At 61.4% G+C, this 15,615-nt stretch overlaps 1 protein-coding gene across 1 annotated transcript; it reads left to right on the forward strand.

Annotated features, from left to right (window-relative positions):
• Positions 1-412: 412 nt before the first annotated feature.
• Positions 413-15,535, forward strand: GAREM2 (GRB2 associated regulator of MAPK1 subtype 2). The gene is made up of 6 exons (XM_058682754.1): positions 413-662; positions 3,490-3,630; positions 9,602-9,732; positions 10,428-11,477; positions 12,454-12,623; positions 13,103-15,535. Exons 1-6 carry the CDS (start codon positions 551-553, stop codon positions 14,118-14,120), a joined length of 2,622 nt encoding a protein of 873 aa, XP_058538737.1. The 5' UTR covers positions 413-550; the 3' UTR covers positions 14,121-15,535.
• The last annotated feature ends 80 nt before the right edge of the window (positions 15,536-15,615 follow it).

A 15,615-nucleotide genomic window follows, 5' to 3' on the forward strand; every position in this document is an offset into this window, starting at 1 on the left:
CTGTTTGAAGCCGGCGGTGATAAATGCCCTGGAGACCACGACCGCAGCTGCCGAAGATCAGGAGCTTCAGGGGCCGGGGCAGGGCCGGCGGCGACTCCAGGAGGCCACCGCACGAGGGGCTGAGGAGAGGCGCCGCTGCCGGCGGGGAAAGGGGGTCCAGATCCATCCGCCGGGGTGCAGGAGGCTGACCCCCGCCGCGCCCCCGCCCCGGAGGTGCAGCCGCGCGTCTTCCTCTTCCCTCCAGGCGCGCGCCCGGGGTTCTCGGAGCCGGGCTGTCACCTGGACGCCCGGGCAGAGGGGCGGGCGCGCGGGGTCGGGCGGGGAGGCGGGACTTGGCGGCGGGCGCGGGCCGGGGGGTGGGGCGAGGGCCGGGGGGCGGGGGCCGGCGCCCCGCGGGGAGGCCGGCCACGTGACGCCTGCAGCCCCGGCCGGGCCACCAGGCGGGGAGCGCCGCGGCGGCCCCAGGAGGTGGCGGCGGGGCGCGGGAGCCCGGGCCGCGCGGGACTGGCCGTCGGGGCCCCGGGACGGTGGCCCCGGGGGCGCCCATGCCATGGAGAAGCTGGCGGCCGGGCTGGCCGGCCTGCGCTGGAGCATGGGCGCCTTCCCGCTCGACCTCATCGTCAGCCGCTGCCGCCTGCCCACGCTCGCCTGCCTCGGGCCAGGTACTGGGGTGCGGGAAGGGGGGCTGGGGGTCCGCGGGGAAATCGGGGGCTCTCTGGGCAGGTGCTAAGGGGGCCGTGACGATGTGGCCCCTGCCCTCCCGCTCCCGGCTTCGGCCTCGCGCGGCTCCCGGCACGCCTTCCCTGGAGACCCAGGGCCCACGAGCCGAGGGTCTGCCGCCTCCTGGGCCCTGCTCACGGGCACCGGACAGAGATCTGGGACAGGGACTGAGACCAGGCCGGGACAGAGTTTTCCCGGCCAGCTAGAAGCCGGAGCGCGGCGGAGGCCCCGCGGCCGCCCCGTCGGTGCATCCCTTTCCCTGCAGCCCTCAGACCCCCGGCCTGGGCCGCGCCCCCCTCCATCCCTTTGTCTCCCGCTTCTCACCTCGATCCTCCCGCATCCCCTGGGCCTCGGACTGCGTCTTCCCACCGCCGCCACCACCCCCCAGCCCCGATCGGCCCCTGTTGGCACCCTTCTTGCGCTCTCCTTTCGCATCCCGGGGAGCAGTCTGTGGCCCCCGGCGGGCAGGTCACCTCGGGGAGAGGCCCGAATGATCGGGCCCTCCTGCCGGCCGTGCCCCCAAGTCCCGGCCCTCCCTCATGTTTTGCCCCACTTCCCAGGGGCCCAGGCTGCTCTGCCCATGGGACTGTGCATGGGGGCCCGAGAGGGGACGCCTGGAGGCCGCACGGAGCGAGGGGACCGTTTGGAGGAAGTGGGGGGCGGCTGCTTGGCTGGAGGAGGGGCGGGAGCTGGGGCTGGCAGCCAGGCCGGGGGTTTTGTGTGCGAGAAGAATAGGGGTTTGGCCCGCGTTGGCACACTCGCTTCCCTGAATGCTAATGGGGCCCGCGGCCACAGGCTCCTCTCTCCTCCATGGGGCCCGCAGCCCCTCCTCCGACCCGCGGCGGGGTGGAACGGGCACCGTGAGCGGCAGCGTGTCCCTCGACCGACCGGGCTGCGTGTCAGTTTCCGAGCCCGGGGCCGTCGGGCAGGAGAGCTCAGCAGCCTAACGTCTTGCTCTCCAGATCGTTAGCGAGTGATCCCGAGGCTGTCCGCGTCAGCATCAAGGCTGTCCCCTTCTGCGTGTGAATGGGATAAGCTGGCCCTAGGTTCTGCCTGGCCACTTCCCATACGTCCTCTTTGGCATCTCCCTTTCCTGGGGGTCCTTTCTGAGCTCCCCAGTCCCACCAGGCCTCCTCTGGGCTCCCGTGACGCCTCAGCACCCCTGACTTGAATCTGTACAAGCGTTTTTATAGTTTATTGCCTTCACACTGGGCTCCAGGCTCCTTGAAGGAGGATATCCCGCTTAACAAAGATTCTGGACTTACCGGAGGGATGAGTGAATGGACAACTGGTGTGATGGCCCAGCTGTCTGCCTGTCTGTGACCTGTCTGTGGTGGCTATGGCTGTGGTCACTGTGAGTGTGAATACGTGAACAAAAATGTGTCTTTAGTCTTAAAGGCCCTACAGCCTATGCATTTGGGAGAGGCCCCTGTAGTTGCAGCCATGGGACTGAGTTGTGTCAGTGGGGTGACAAGCTCCTGTCACTAGGCCCAGGGGCTGTGCTGGCTCAACTGTTGGGGGCCATTAACCATAGCCTTTGGTGTGTGCCTTGTGTGGTTGTGAAGGTTGCAGAGTAGGAGGGCTTCCTCTGCCCCAGGACATGAGGGGTTGAGGAGGAAAGCTCTGACCCCCTCCAATGCAGTGGGAGCCCGCCCCACTCAAAGGGCCTGAGCACATCCTCCCCACACTCTTCATGGAGCCCTCAGTCATCAGGATAATCAGGATAAACCACTTCCCATTTGCTTGGGTGGCAGCAATTTAGTAAGTTGTGTCTGAGAGGGCTGGGAAGGAGGCGTCCCCCCACCTTCCCCCTGCCCACCAGCTGCATCCAGGAGACCAGGCCCCCTGGAAGCTGCGCCAGCCCCTCCTGCTCTCCTGGAAACCGTTGCTGGGGTTGGAGCCTTCTGGGCCCAGGCCCCTCCCAATACCTCTGCCCTAGTGCAGCTTCCCCCAGAACTAGGTTCCCCCTTCAAGCTCCCCCCCCCCACCCCCACCTCATCACTGTGTTTCGAAGACAGGGAGGGTGAAGGGCTGACAAAGGGAGAGCCAAGAAACAGCTTCTCTGAGAGGGGCTAGGGGTTATCGGAGACTTTGTCCCCTCTCCTTTGAGGTCCCCTGCGTGTAGGAGACCCTTGTGGCAATGGGTGAGAAGGGGCTGCCCAGGAGAGAGCCAGGAATCTCTGGGGACCCCTCAAGCAGGGATCCACAACGGATAGCCCGTCTCAGCCCTGTCTGTGCCCCCGACAAGGCCCTCCTCGCCTGGCTTAGGCACTGACTTGGGGGCTGAGAATTCTGCTGGTGGTCCTGAGGCCCAGCTCTAGTGTCTGCTCAGGGAAGACCTCACCTAGTTTGCTGCTCCTGTCTGGGAGTACCCAGACACCCTCCACTCAGCACCTCCAACGTGGCCTGTTTTCTGGGTTCACTTCTTTCCACCTCCCCATGGGCCCAAGTGCTCTGGGAGGGCGGGGCTGGCTCATCTGCCGGAACCCTGGCTTGAAGCACAGGGCCTGGGACAGCAGGCCGTCCAGGCAAGTGGTGAATGAAGGACTGTGGCCGGGGTGGTTGCTGGGGCCCCGTCAGGAGCCAGAGCCCTGGGAGACCAGGCGTGACTCACAGCCCTGAGGCCACAGCTGGCAGCGCGCCTGTCCCCTGAGCAGTGTTGACCTGGACAGGGATCATGGGCAGCCGTCCCCAGTCGGGGTCTTGGTGAAGACGTTAGCCTCCCTCGTCCCTCCTAATGTCCACTTTACCTTTCCTTCCTCTTCCCAGGGGAGTATGCTGAGGGTGTCAGTGAGAGAGACATCCTGCTCATTCACTCCTGCCGCCAGTGGACAACGGTGACAGCCCATACCCTGGAGGAGGGCCACTATGTCATCGGACCCAAGATTGACATCCCCCTGCAGTACCCAGGTGTGCCCAGCCAGGGACAGATGACATAGAGCCACTGGGGCATGCAGGCAGGAGGGTAGGGGGTAGGCCTTGGGGGAAACTGTTAGTGACCACCCTTTGCCTGGAGCCACAGGGATGAACGAGGACATGGCTGGCCGGGTGGCGGTTAGGGCCCTGTGGTTTTCATACCGTTTCTGGGGGAGTCCTGGGTTTCTGGTTGCAAAATTTTGATTCACATTTTATTTCGTTTAGTTTTTTAAACGTTTATTTTTGAGAGAGGGTGAGCGCAAGTGGGGGAAGGGCAGAAGGAGAGGGAGACACAGAATCCGAAGGAGGCTCCGGGCTCTGAGCTGTCAGCACAGAGCCCGATGCAGGGCTCGAACTCCCAGACTGCGAGATCATGACCTGAGCCAGAGTCAGACACTCAATGGACTGAGCCCCCCAGGTGCCCCATTCACATTTTATTTTAAACGGATGATCTAAAAATTAACCCCACTCTCACACTGCTGAAAATCAAAACTTAACCCTAACTAGAGACCTTGGGTGTGTACTGTGAGCTGCCTCATTAAGGCTTTTTTTTTGTCCAGACCCTCGAAGAGAACATCTCGTGCGGGGATCTTCTCCGTGGTTGGTGTGAAACCAAAAGTCTTCAGAAACAAAGGGATGCTCAGGCTGATTTTAGAACTGCACTCGTCCACTCTAATCCTGATTTTTCCCAATTTTTGTGTTAAACTCCTTGTTTTCACTGACTGGCTTTATCAGCGAATGTGAAAATTTTACACTTAAATGAGATGATGCTAATGAACTCGTACTTTTATCTGTTATATGTATGATGTTGATATCTTACATACGATTTTGTTTGAAGAAAGGATTCTGCTGCTGGAAAGCACAGCCCTTGTATTTTACACGTGACAGAACAGAGGCTTTAAGAGGGAGGTGATTTGCCCAGGGTCACACAGCTAGGAAACAGCGGAGCAAGGGCTAGAACCCAGGTGACCAGACTCCTGGGCTGATGCTTGCTTGCACCACACCAGCGACACAGGGCTGTTGTCACCTGGGTGGGAAGGGTGGGAATCTGGTGGTCCCCTCCAGAGATGCCCCTATGTGCCCCAAAGATCTCACAGCTCCTGCGTGTTAAACACACGCTGCCCTCCAGATGCTGAGCTGAGTGTTTCGTCATAACATCCTCACGGCAGCCCTGTGAGAAAGTCTTATTGGCTCCGAGAGCTCTGGTAGCTTGCCCAGTTCTGTGTTTGTGACTGCTAGTCCCCTTCCCCTGCCCTAGTAGAAGTCGGGAACTCCTGAGCTGGAGCTGGGAAGGCTCCCATTCCTTTCCTCCCAGGTATTGGGGTCCCCAGCCCTTCTTGGGTCTCCTCTGAGCCAGGGGGACAGGACTAAGGCTTCTGCTCTTTACAAACAACGCTGTGAAGTTGGTACCCCCATAGCTCCCACACCCCATTTAAAAGATGAGGAAACACTCTGGTGTCTTTCTGACCCGGGGTTAGGCCCTGAGCCTGGAGCCCTTGAAAGGCCTGCTTAGCGGCTAGAAACTTCCCAGCCTGGCTCTCTGGTATTGGTCTAGGAAGGGGCCCCAGATCTTCTTGGGATGAAAAAACAAAAGATTGGAAAAAGCCCTCGCTGACAGAAGTGTGACTTTACTGTCCCATTTCAGTTGTGTTATTCAACATCAGGGAAACCAAGGCACAGAGACTCCTAGGGAAGAGTGAGCGAGTGCAGGAGGCCTGGGGCCCTTTCCCTTATGCAATCTTCTGGTGCCCCTGTGTGCATGTGGACGGTGTGGTCATGGGGTGACGGCTGGCCTGCAGGGGAGTCACATCCCTAGCTGCATCTTTCCGGTGGGTGGCTCGGTGGCCCTAGTGGGGGAGGGGAGGGATGGGGTTATAGCCTGGAAGCGGAGCGCGCAGCCCGACGCTAGTTCCTCCTAATGAATTAATAATAACGTGGGCGGGGGCAGTGGCGAGACCCGGGAGCCTCAGGGAAGGCGGGGGAGGGGAGTGCAGTGCAGCGCCCGTGGATTCGGGGGACCTGGCTGCCCGGAGAAGGCCCCCACCGCCCCGCACAAGGGGCTAGGTGGCTCAGGTCAGCGTTGGCTGGCATTCTGGGAGCTAAGCCCTGTGCTTCCATTTCACAGATGGGAAAACTGAAGCCCGGAGAGATTAAATAATTCGCCCAAGGTCGCGCGGCTGGTTGGTGCCAGAGATGGGATTCAACTAGGTCTGTCCGACCCCAAGCCTGTACATTTACTCGCCATTCTTTAGGGAACGGCGGCCGGGGTCGGGTGCTAAGAGGAGGGGGAGACTGCTCTGGCTGGAAGGGACGCCAGGGAGCGCGAATGTGACGTAGGAGGGAAAGGGCAGGGAGCAGGGGCAGGCTGGGGTGGGGCAGGTCCCTAGGGTGCGGGGCGCTTGGGGTCTCACTACGGGGGGAGGCAGGAGAGGAAGCTGCGGGGGGGGGGGGAGCGAAGGCTTCCAGGGGCTGGCGCATCGCTCCCGGGAGGTCTCCCTTCCTTCCTCCCGCGGTAATGACCGGTGCTGGGCCCGCGCTGCGGCGGAGGGGGTGGTGCTGGCTACCATGGTTACATCGATCCGCCGGCCACATCCTCTCCCGGCTGCAGCCCTGACTTGGCTCCAGCTCTCCCCACAGGGGGCAGCGGGCAGCTCTCCCCGCTTGGCTGCTTGTGGTGGGGGGCTTGTGAGTGGGGGGGGGGGGGGGGGGAGGCCGCGGGAGGGAGGGGTGGCACCCGCAGTGGGATGGTAGCCGCTGTGCGGCCCCTGCTGCCCGACCCCCCCCACCCCCAGACCCCCGTTCCGTGCCAGGCGCCTCCCCAGTTTCTCGCCGCTGCCCTGGAGGGCTGTGGCACATTTTCTTACAAGGGTCTCCTCTTTCTCCTGGGCACTTCCCCTTCCCTTTCTCAGCTTCACTTCTTTCCCGCTTCTAGGTGCTGCCGGGCCCTTCGTTCTTCATTCTCAGCACGTTGGGGGCAGGGGGGTGTCCTCAGTCTGGGATTCTGGCTGGGTCTGGGGGGCTCCAGGACCCACATACTGTATACAACGCGGTGTTTGTGTTCACGCCAGGAGGACGCTGGCATTTTTTTCTGGGAGGAGAGTTCCCAAAGGGTTGAGATCCACCCTAGCTGAAGACCCACCTGTGGGTTCAGTCTGTACCTCCCACCCGGAGTCCTTAAGCCCTGCCCACGCTGCTTGCTCACCCCCCTAGGAGCACCTGGGGGGCCTCACTTGGCCTCCTAAGGACTGGCTCCTGCCCCACATGTTACTTCCAGGTTCCCAGTTTTGACTAGCAGCTCTGCCTGCCCCGTGTTGTGTTGGTTTTTCTGGTTCTTTGGTATTGCCAGGTTTTTATTTAAATTCCAGTTAGGTAACATACAGCGCAATACTAGTTTCAGGAGTAGAATGTAGTTGAGCGCCCGGTGCTCAACACAAGTGCCTTCCTTAACACCCATCCCCCATCGAGCCCATCCCCTTCCCCCCACCCCCCAGCCTCCCCCAGTAACCCTCAGTTTGTTCTCTGTAGTTAAGGGTCTGTTTTGCCAGCTCCATTTCTGACCCGGCTGGTGGCCTGCGTCCTTTCCTCCCCCTACCTGCACGTAATCCGCTGCCCCAGTCTGCCTCTTGGTCTGCTTGATTTTGCCATTTCCCCAGTGGCTGTCCCGGCTCTCCTGCAGAATGACCTCCCTGCTTTCTTTATGGAGCTCAACTTGGAGCTTGGCATTTTCTTGCTCAAAACACTGCGACGGCTTTCATTTCTTTTTTGGGCTGTGAGATGACCGTTTATTGAGATATTTTCCTTTGTAGTTCTTAGCCAGCTTAGTCCACTTAGTCCACTGCATCACGTCATACAGGCTGTCCTGAAGGGGGCAGCCTTCAGCATTGCAGCCTACAGACTAGGCAGTCCCCAAGATCTCTTTAATGGTTCTAGAGCATTCTCTAGCTAAAGATGCAAGCTGCTTTTGTTGGGCAACGTTGACAGTTTCGTCAAAAGTGAGACTTCCACCACGCGTGATGTTTTTCTGCTTTCCTCTGTGTCTTGGTGGGTCCTTGAGGGCTTCGATGATCAGAGCGTAGGCGGAAGAAGGTCCCACTTCAGTGTGGGCCTGTTTGTTCTGAATGGTCAGTTTCGCTGTCGTCCTCAGACCTTTCTGATCACCACTTGCCTTGGCGATGTCCTCACTAACCTTTTTGGGACGCGCACCCGGGGGGCCAGTCTTGGGGGCTCTGCAGACATGGCAGTGACTACCCCACCAGGGCACCTTCCGTGACTTCGATCTTTTGGGCGTTGGACTTAGGTGGCCTGGCGGAGGTGGCTGGTGTCAGATGAATCCGGATTCAGGATGATGAGAGAAAGTGGCACCTTGGCTTCCTCTGAGCTGAAAGCCAAAAACTCATTTCTTACTGAGCAAAGTCTTTCTGCCTTAACCTGGCATTTAGAGCCTTTCATAACCTGGTTGCTGCTTCACGTGCCGTTGGCACCTTCCTCAAGTCCTGGGCATAGGCACTCACCATTTCGGGCAGGCAATCTGCTCTCATGACTCTTGTTTTTAAAAAAAAATTTTAAGTTTATTTATTTATTTAGAGAGAGAGAGAGAGATAGAGCAGAGGAGGGGCAGAGAGAGAGGGAGAGAGAATCCCAAGCAGGCTCCACACCATCAGCACGGAGCCCAACGTGGGGCTCGAACTCACAAACCGCGAGATCATGACCTGAGCCTTACCTGACTGAGCCGCCCCGGTGACCCTGTCTTGTCCGTGCTATTTCTTCCATGTGGACTGTCCGTTCTATAAAACGTTTTTTGGTTTTTTTTTTTTTTTTTTAATGTTTATTTTTTTATTTGGAGAGAGAGCACAAGCGGAAGAGGGGCAGGAGAGAGGGAGAGAGAGAATCCTAAGCAGGCTCCACAGTGTGGAACCTGGTGTGGGGCCCGGTCTCACCACTATGAGATCATGACTTGAGCCGAAATCAAGAGACGGTCGCCTAACTGACTGAGCCACCTAGGCGCCCCTGTAAAACTCTTTTCATTCTTAAGATCCCCTCGGACCGTCAGGCGGGTCTTTGGCTCTTCAGTCACGAGTCTGTTGTAGCAGCTGTCCCATCCTGCCATCATTGGGTGCTTTGTGTCGCACCAACTCTATCTGGGTCATCTAGGCTTGCACCCTCTGTCTCAGGGCACATAAAGGGTATATGTGACCAGTGAGGTGAGACAGTTTATACAAGGGGGTCAGCTTCATGGATTATCCTCGTTCTTTTACAGTCTGTGCCTGCTGGGGGCATCTGCCGGGCCAGCTAAAACAGCCCCCGACCGCAGGTTAGGAAGGCCTCGTCGGAGGGAGGGAGGGAGGCGGTTTTGTCGGGCTCAGGTCAGAGGCCTCTGGGATGTTGCACCAGGGGCTGAATGTTGGACCAGGGCAGGGTCTGGGAACAGAGCTGGAGTCTGAGCAGCCCTCCTGGGGTCTCCAAGGCCCGGGGCTGAGCCCCTGGTCTGCCAGGTGCATCGGTATGGATCGGCAACCCGAGGTACGTGCGTTGGATGCCAGATCCAGACAGGACCCCCGATCGTCTGCTCCATTGCCCTCTGACGAGGACCCCGAGAGGGGAAGGTCACAGCAAGTCAGAGTGGGGCTGGGACGAAGCCAGGAGCCAGCATCTCCAGTGCGACACTGATGCTTGGTTGGAGGCCAGTTCTGTGTGCAAGCGTTTGGCTGCCAATGTGCATTCGGATTTCTCTGGGCAGGCAGCTGCGGGCCTCCTCACCCACCCACAAGCTCTCCATGGGGTTCTGGTTGCTAGGTCTGTGCTCACCTGCCCCCCTTGAGCCAGCTGCCTGGCCCCTTCCACCTCAGGCTGTGCAAACCTGCCTTTCTGCAGTCTCGGTTCCAGAGGGGCTGGCTGACGCGAGGGGAGCAAGAAGGGGGGACCGGCGGGCAGGCCTGCCCTAGCAGCCTGTGTTCGTCCTTCGTAGGGAAGTTCAAGCTCCTGGAGCAGGCCCGGGACGTGCGGGAGCCGGTGAGGTACTTCAGCAGCGTGGAAGAGGTGGCCAGCGTCTTCCCTGACCGCATCTTTGTGATGGAAGCTATCACCTTCAGTGTCAAGGTCAGTCCTTGCCACACCAGGCCTGGTGTCCCCACGCTGGTTGGAGGGTTGTCCTTAGGGTCCAGGAGGCAGAAGGTGTCACAGTGCCCCTTGAGGGCCTTGGGCCATGTCAGAAGAGCCAGGTGTATGACCCACTGGCCTGCAGAACTTCCTGGAATAGGTGGTGAAGTGTGTGTGGAGGGTCCTGCCCTGACTTGGAGATCCTCAGGGCAGCCCGTCCCTTCGGTAGGAAGAGTGGTCGTTGGGGGCACCCAGTCCCAGCAGACCCCCACTGGTGTACGGATGGCTCGTTTCTGTTTACAAACCCTTATCCACCAGTTCACTCCTCTTCACGGTAGCCTTGAGTAGATGGAGTATTATTACTGCCCAGATCGTATAGGCAAGGATAATAAAAGTTGCCATTTACTGGATATTTTAAAAGTATGGCACACCAACATGTTGCAGTTCTTCCAAGAGTTAACACACGAGGCAACTCAGGCCCCAGAAGTAGCTCATTTAAGGTTGCACGGCTCCTACGTGGCCTCTCCGGGAGGGAAGGTGGGTCTCCTGACCCTGCGGTCCGGTGCTCTTGATCCGGTCTCAGCCTGGGAAAGGCTCCCGTGTCGGGGAGTGGGGGGGGGGGTGTGCTCGCGCCTCAAAGGAGGGCTTTGCCTGGGCCACCGGCTAAAGCCCCACCCGGTCTCTGGGATCCGCAGGTGGTGTCGGGCGAGTTCAGCGAGGACAGCGAGGTGTACAACTTCACGCTGCATGCGGGCGACGAGCTCACGCTCATGGGCCAGGCGGAGATCCTGTGTGCCAAGACCACCAAGGAGCGTTCGCGCTTCACCACGCTGCTGCGCAAGCTGGGCCGGGCCGGGGCGCTGGCCGGGGTGGGAGGCGGCGGCCCCGGGGGTGCGGGGGCCGCGGGTGGCGGCGGCGGCGGCGGCGGCAGCGCCAGGCCCGTCAAGGGCAAGATGCCCTGCCTCATCTGCATGAACCACCGCACCAACGAGAGCCTGAGCCTGCCCTTCCAGTGCCAGGGCCGCTTCAGCACGCGCAGCCCGCTGGAGCTGCAGATGCAGGAGGGCGAGCACACGGTGCGCGCCATCATCGAGCGCGTGCGGCTCCCCGTGAACGTGCTGGTGCCCAGCCGGCCGCCGCGCAACCCCTACGACCTGCACCCGGTGCGGGAGGGCCACTGCTACAAGCTGGTCAGCATCATCTCCAAGACCGTGGTGCTGGGGCTGGCGCTGCGCCGCGAGGGCCCGGCGCCGCTGCACTTCCTGCTGCTCACCGACACGCCGCGCTTCGCGCTGCCGCAGGGCCTGCTGGCCGGGGACCCGCGCGTGGAGCGCCTGGTGCGCGACAGCGCCTCCTACTGCCGCGAGCGCTTCGACCCCGACGAGTACTCCACCGCCGTGCGCGAGGCGCCCGCCGAGCTGGCCGACGACTGCGCCAGCCCGCGCCGCGCGCGCCTCTGCCTGCCCGCGCCCCCGCGCGCCCCGGCGCCCGCCCGCGCCCCCGGCCCGCCCGGCGACGGCGAGCAGGAGTACGTGAGCCCCGACTGGGCCGGCCCGCCAGAGCCCGGCGCGCCGCCCGCCGAGATCCCCTACGAGGAGCTGTGGACGCACCAGGCGGCCGAGGGCCTCGCCGAGGGCCGGACGCGGCCGCCCCCCGGGCCCGACCTCATCTCCTTCGGGGCCGCCGGGCCGCCCGGCCTGGAGCCGGAGGCGCCGCCGCCTCCCGTCCCTCCCAAGTCCGAGGCGGTGAGTGGCCGGGGGGTGGGAGGCAGGGAGGGGGGCTGGGGGTGTCTGCTCCAGGGAGGTGGCCGGCCAGAAGCAAGTTCTCCTGCGCCCCAGCGTCGTAGCTCCGCCTCCAGCCCCTGGAGCGAGTGACAGAAGGTGTCCCAGGGGTGGGCGAAGGAGAGAAGGACAAGGAGAAGGACGCTGGAGTGTTTGTGGTATACCAGGGCCGGTGTGGATACCAGAGACGTAGATGTATATGGTCTGTAGATAACCAGGGGCGGTGGCACTGGGAGTTCTGGAGACAAAGATGCTCGTAGGTCTCTAGCTTGAGTTTGGGGATGAGCTCAGAAGGCTCCACAGAACAGGAGTCCTTTAAGTTGTCCAGGGAAAAGAAGGTCCCGTGGTGGAATAAGTTTAGAAAATGTAGTGGATGATTCCTAACCCACCCTCTCCTCACTTAGGAACCACAGAACGCTGGTTCATTAAAGGCTCTGAGAAGTCCTGCACTAAGGAACCCTATCTGTGCCTACTGCAGAATTTTGCAATCGCACTGGTCCACAGCAGTGGACTGCAGCCGTTAACATCAGGGAGTCCACTGGGAGTATTTGACCTATAAGGAAGGGATCTTGATAACCGATGGCCCTTTCTTCTCCTTGTCACACCATTTTCTTCCTCTCCTTTTCCTTGATGAGGGACTGGGTTTACTTATCTGTTTTGGATCTCCTCATATATACATATTCTTATATTCACGATGGCTTTCCAAGGCCACAGGAGATGGTGTGTATGTCATGGGCTCTCGTGGAGTGAAACGGGCTGGAGAGACTTAGAGGGCCGGGGTGGGTGAATGGCAGAGGTGAGTAAGGCGGAGATAGCCTCTTGGCAAAGTGGGGCAGTGTCCATCCCAGACGCCCTCCTTGCCCAGCTGCTTGGGAAGGGCGAGGCAAGGGGTGTCCGCCGCCTGGGGACAGGATGCGGAGTCACGGCCCTCTGCCTGCAGGTGAAGGAGGAGTGCCGCCTGCTCAACGCCCCACCTGTGCCTCCCCGGGGTGGCAATGGCGGCGGCCGGCCCTCGGGCAGCCCCCCGGTGCCCCCACGCTTCCCCAAGCTGCAGCCCATCCACTCCCCCAGCTCCAGCCTCTCCTACTACTCCTCTGGCCTCCAGGATGGGTGAGCCCCCTCCTTCTCTCGGTGCTGGGTCCTCGGGAAGGGGCCTAGGGAGGGGAGCCGGTGCTGAGGAAGAGTCCAGGCCTGGGGGTTCGGAGGGCGTACGTTCCTGAGCAGTACCTGAGCTTGAGGGTGCTGGGGGCTGGGGCCACGCCTTGCTTTCCACCTTCTCGCTTCAGTTTGTTCCTTTCCTAACTGGTGTCGGTTGGGTGGGGACACGGCCCAAGTTCCCTCCAGACTGGGATCTGCCACGGGATGGAGTGCTCCTTGCCGTATGAAAATTTTACGTGATTCAGCGTAGTCTCATTTTCCCAGGGGCGGGAGAGGCTGGAAGGAAGACTAGGGCAGTCCTGGGGTGGGTGGGGGGTGTCAGGCCTTGGGGGCCAGGGCGCGAGCCGGCGTTGGTGAGATCAGCGTGGCAGTCTCTGCCCTGGCAGAGCGCCCTGTCGCATTTCCGCGCGTATCTGTGTCTCTGCCCGCAGGGCAGCCTCCCGCAGCGGCAGCGGCTCACCGTCACCGGATGCCTACTCCCTTTACTGCTACCCGTGCACCTGGGGAGACTGCAAGGCCGGCGAGGCCTCCGGCCGCCCACCCCCGGGACCCCTGCCCTCCACCACGCAGCCCAGCCAGGCCGCGCGGGCCCTCGCAGAGCCCCCGAGCAGTCGGGCTGCCTCCGTCTTGGGGGCTGACACCCCCGTCAAGGCGTACCACGGCTGCCCGCCTCTGTTCAAGCCCTCTCACCCACAGAAACGCTTTGCTCCGTTCGGAGCTCTCAACCCCTTTTCGGGGCCTGCCTACCCCTCGGGCCCTTCCGTGGCCGCCTCTCCTGGGCCCACGACCACCTCGGGCCCCCTGGCTACCTCCAGCCCTGCTTTTTCTCCAGGCCCAGGCTCACCAGGCCAGGCCTACTCGGCTGCTCCCCCCTCCTGTCCCACCTCCTCCTCCTCCTCTTCCGAGTGGCCGGAACCAGCCCTGGAGCCCTTTGAGCTGGGCCAGGGCGGTTCCCCGGAGCCCGAGCTGCTGCGCTGTCAGGAGCCCAGAGCTGTGGGAGCACCTGGGCCCGGACCCTGCCTCTCGCCACTTGGACCCCCCAAGGCCTTTGAACCAGAAGGTCTGGTGCTGCGGCAGGTCCCCACCCCACTGTCACCGGTGGCCCTGCAGGGGCCTGAGGCGGGCGGAGCTCGGCTCCTTCTCGCCCAAGGGCGCCTGGAGGGGCCTCCTGCCAGTCCCCGGGAGGGGGTCGCAGGCTGGGGAGGCCGGGATGCCTCCTCCTGGCAGCCCCCCGCTGACCTGTCTGCACTCTCCCTGGAAGAAGTCTCTCGAAGTCTGCGTTTCATCGGGCTCTCAGAGGACGTGGTGAGCTTTTTTGCCAGAGAACGCATTGACGGCAGCATCTTCGTGCAGCTCAGCGAGGACATCCTGGCAGATGACTTCCACCTCACCAAGCTGCAGGTCAAGAAGATCATGCAGTTCATCAAAGGCTGGCGGCCCAAGATCTGATGTTCCCGGCTCGTAGCTGCGCAACCGGAAGCTGGCACGGAGGCCCTGGGGCTGCAGGGGGACAGCCTGCGGGACCCAGGAGCCGGTCCCGCCTGCGAGGAGAATCTATGCCAAGACTGAGGCGGCCAGGCAGCCCCTCAGAGTGAATCCAGACACACTTGGAAGTGGGGGACTCTGGGGTCAGACCCCTACACAGGGACATCTGGCCTTTGTGCAGAGTATGTGGGGAGGAGGCTGGAGGCACCAGGGCACACCTGGGCCTGGGGCCACACTGCTGTGATTCCCGTGGAGGAAGGGCATCAAAAGCTGGCCTTCGCGGTGACCTAACATCTTCCCGTGTCCTTGTGCAGAACTTCACAGGCCTCTTGCACTTCTCAAGCTTGTAGGTTGAGGTTAGAGACCAGGGAAGAAGATGGTCCGTAACTTAAGCACAAATTCCCCAAGTGCCCTCTCCCCTCTGCCCTGTGGGCTTTTGGCCTAAGCTGCCCCAGAGTCTGGGTGCCGTTTCTGTATCTCTTGGACGCCCTTCCTTCCCCCTTCTGTGAATCAGGGCCCTGGCCCCGAGCACTGGGATAGCGAGTACAAGCCTGTGCCACCGTGCCTCGGAGGCTCCAGCTCTCAGTGCCGGTTTGCGGGTGAAGACCCTCGACGAGAACGGCCCTGCTGTTGACGTGCTCTAGTCGGGGAGCCGGGTGGTCCCCTGACGTCCCCGGTGCCCAGGCTTCCGCCTTCCATCTTGCCAGGCTGGGTCCGGTCTGCGAAGATTCTCACTCCGCGGAGGAGCAGGTAGATTTAGGTCAGCCGCTCCTGGATTCTGGAGGCGAGTGGCCTTCAGTCTCTCCCACTTCCCCTCTGCTCCCACTTCGCTTGATTCTGGCCAGCACACGGTGCCGTCCTCTTGCTCTCTGTAGCTGGCACAGGTGGCGTGGGTGGGGAGAAAGCACGGTGGTTTGGGGAAACCTGCTCGTTCCCCGTTCCTGGAGCCCAGGCCTCCTGCACTTGCTCATGTGCCTCACAGCAGGCCCTTGTCCCCCGGATCTCGGGCACGACGACCTGCTTGGCACCCGGAGGTTGGCCATGGTGTACGAGCACCCATTACTCCCCAGCCCCCGGGCTCTCCGTCTCATCACCCAGGACCACACTAACTGATGTGCCGCTGGCCTCAGGCCCCGGGTTACAGGCCTTCTCTTCTGCCTTACCTAGCCTTCCTAGATATTTATTTCCTGTTTTTCTCTTAAGAGTAGTGAAGCCATGCTGGTGCTCAGGCCCTGAGCTGATGCCTCCGCTCCAGGGCAAGGGGAGTCGGGAAGCAGGACACACAAACTGATGAAGCATTTGGTTTCCTTGTCGATCCCTTAGTGAATCCTCCGGGACTAGTGAAATAAATGCTAGAGCACTGGACAGTGCAGGTGGAATGCTGGGTGTCGGCGGCTCTCTTCTTCCGGACCACGGGGACCGACAGGTACAATGTGTAGGCCTCCAGGCAGAAGGCTCT

This window comes from Neofelis nebulosa, chromosome 9 (genome assembly GCF_028018385.1).
Source record: "Neofelis nebulosa isolate mNeoNeb1 chromosome 9, mNeoNeb1.pri, whole genome shotgun sequence".
Lineage (NCBI taxonomy): Eukaryota > Metazoa > Chordata > Mammalia > Carnivora > Felidae > Neofelis > Neofelis nebulosa.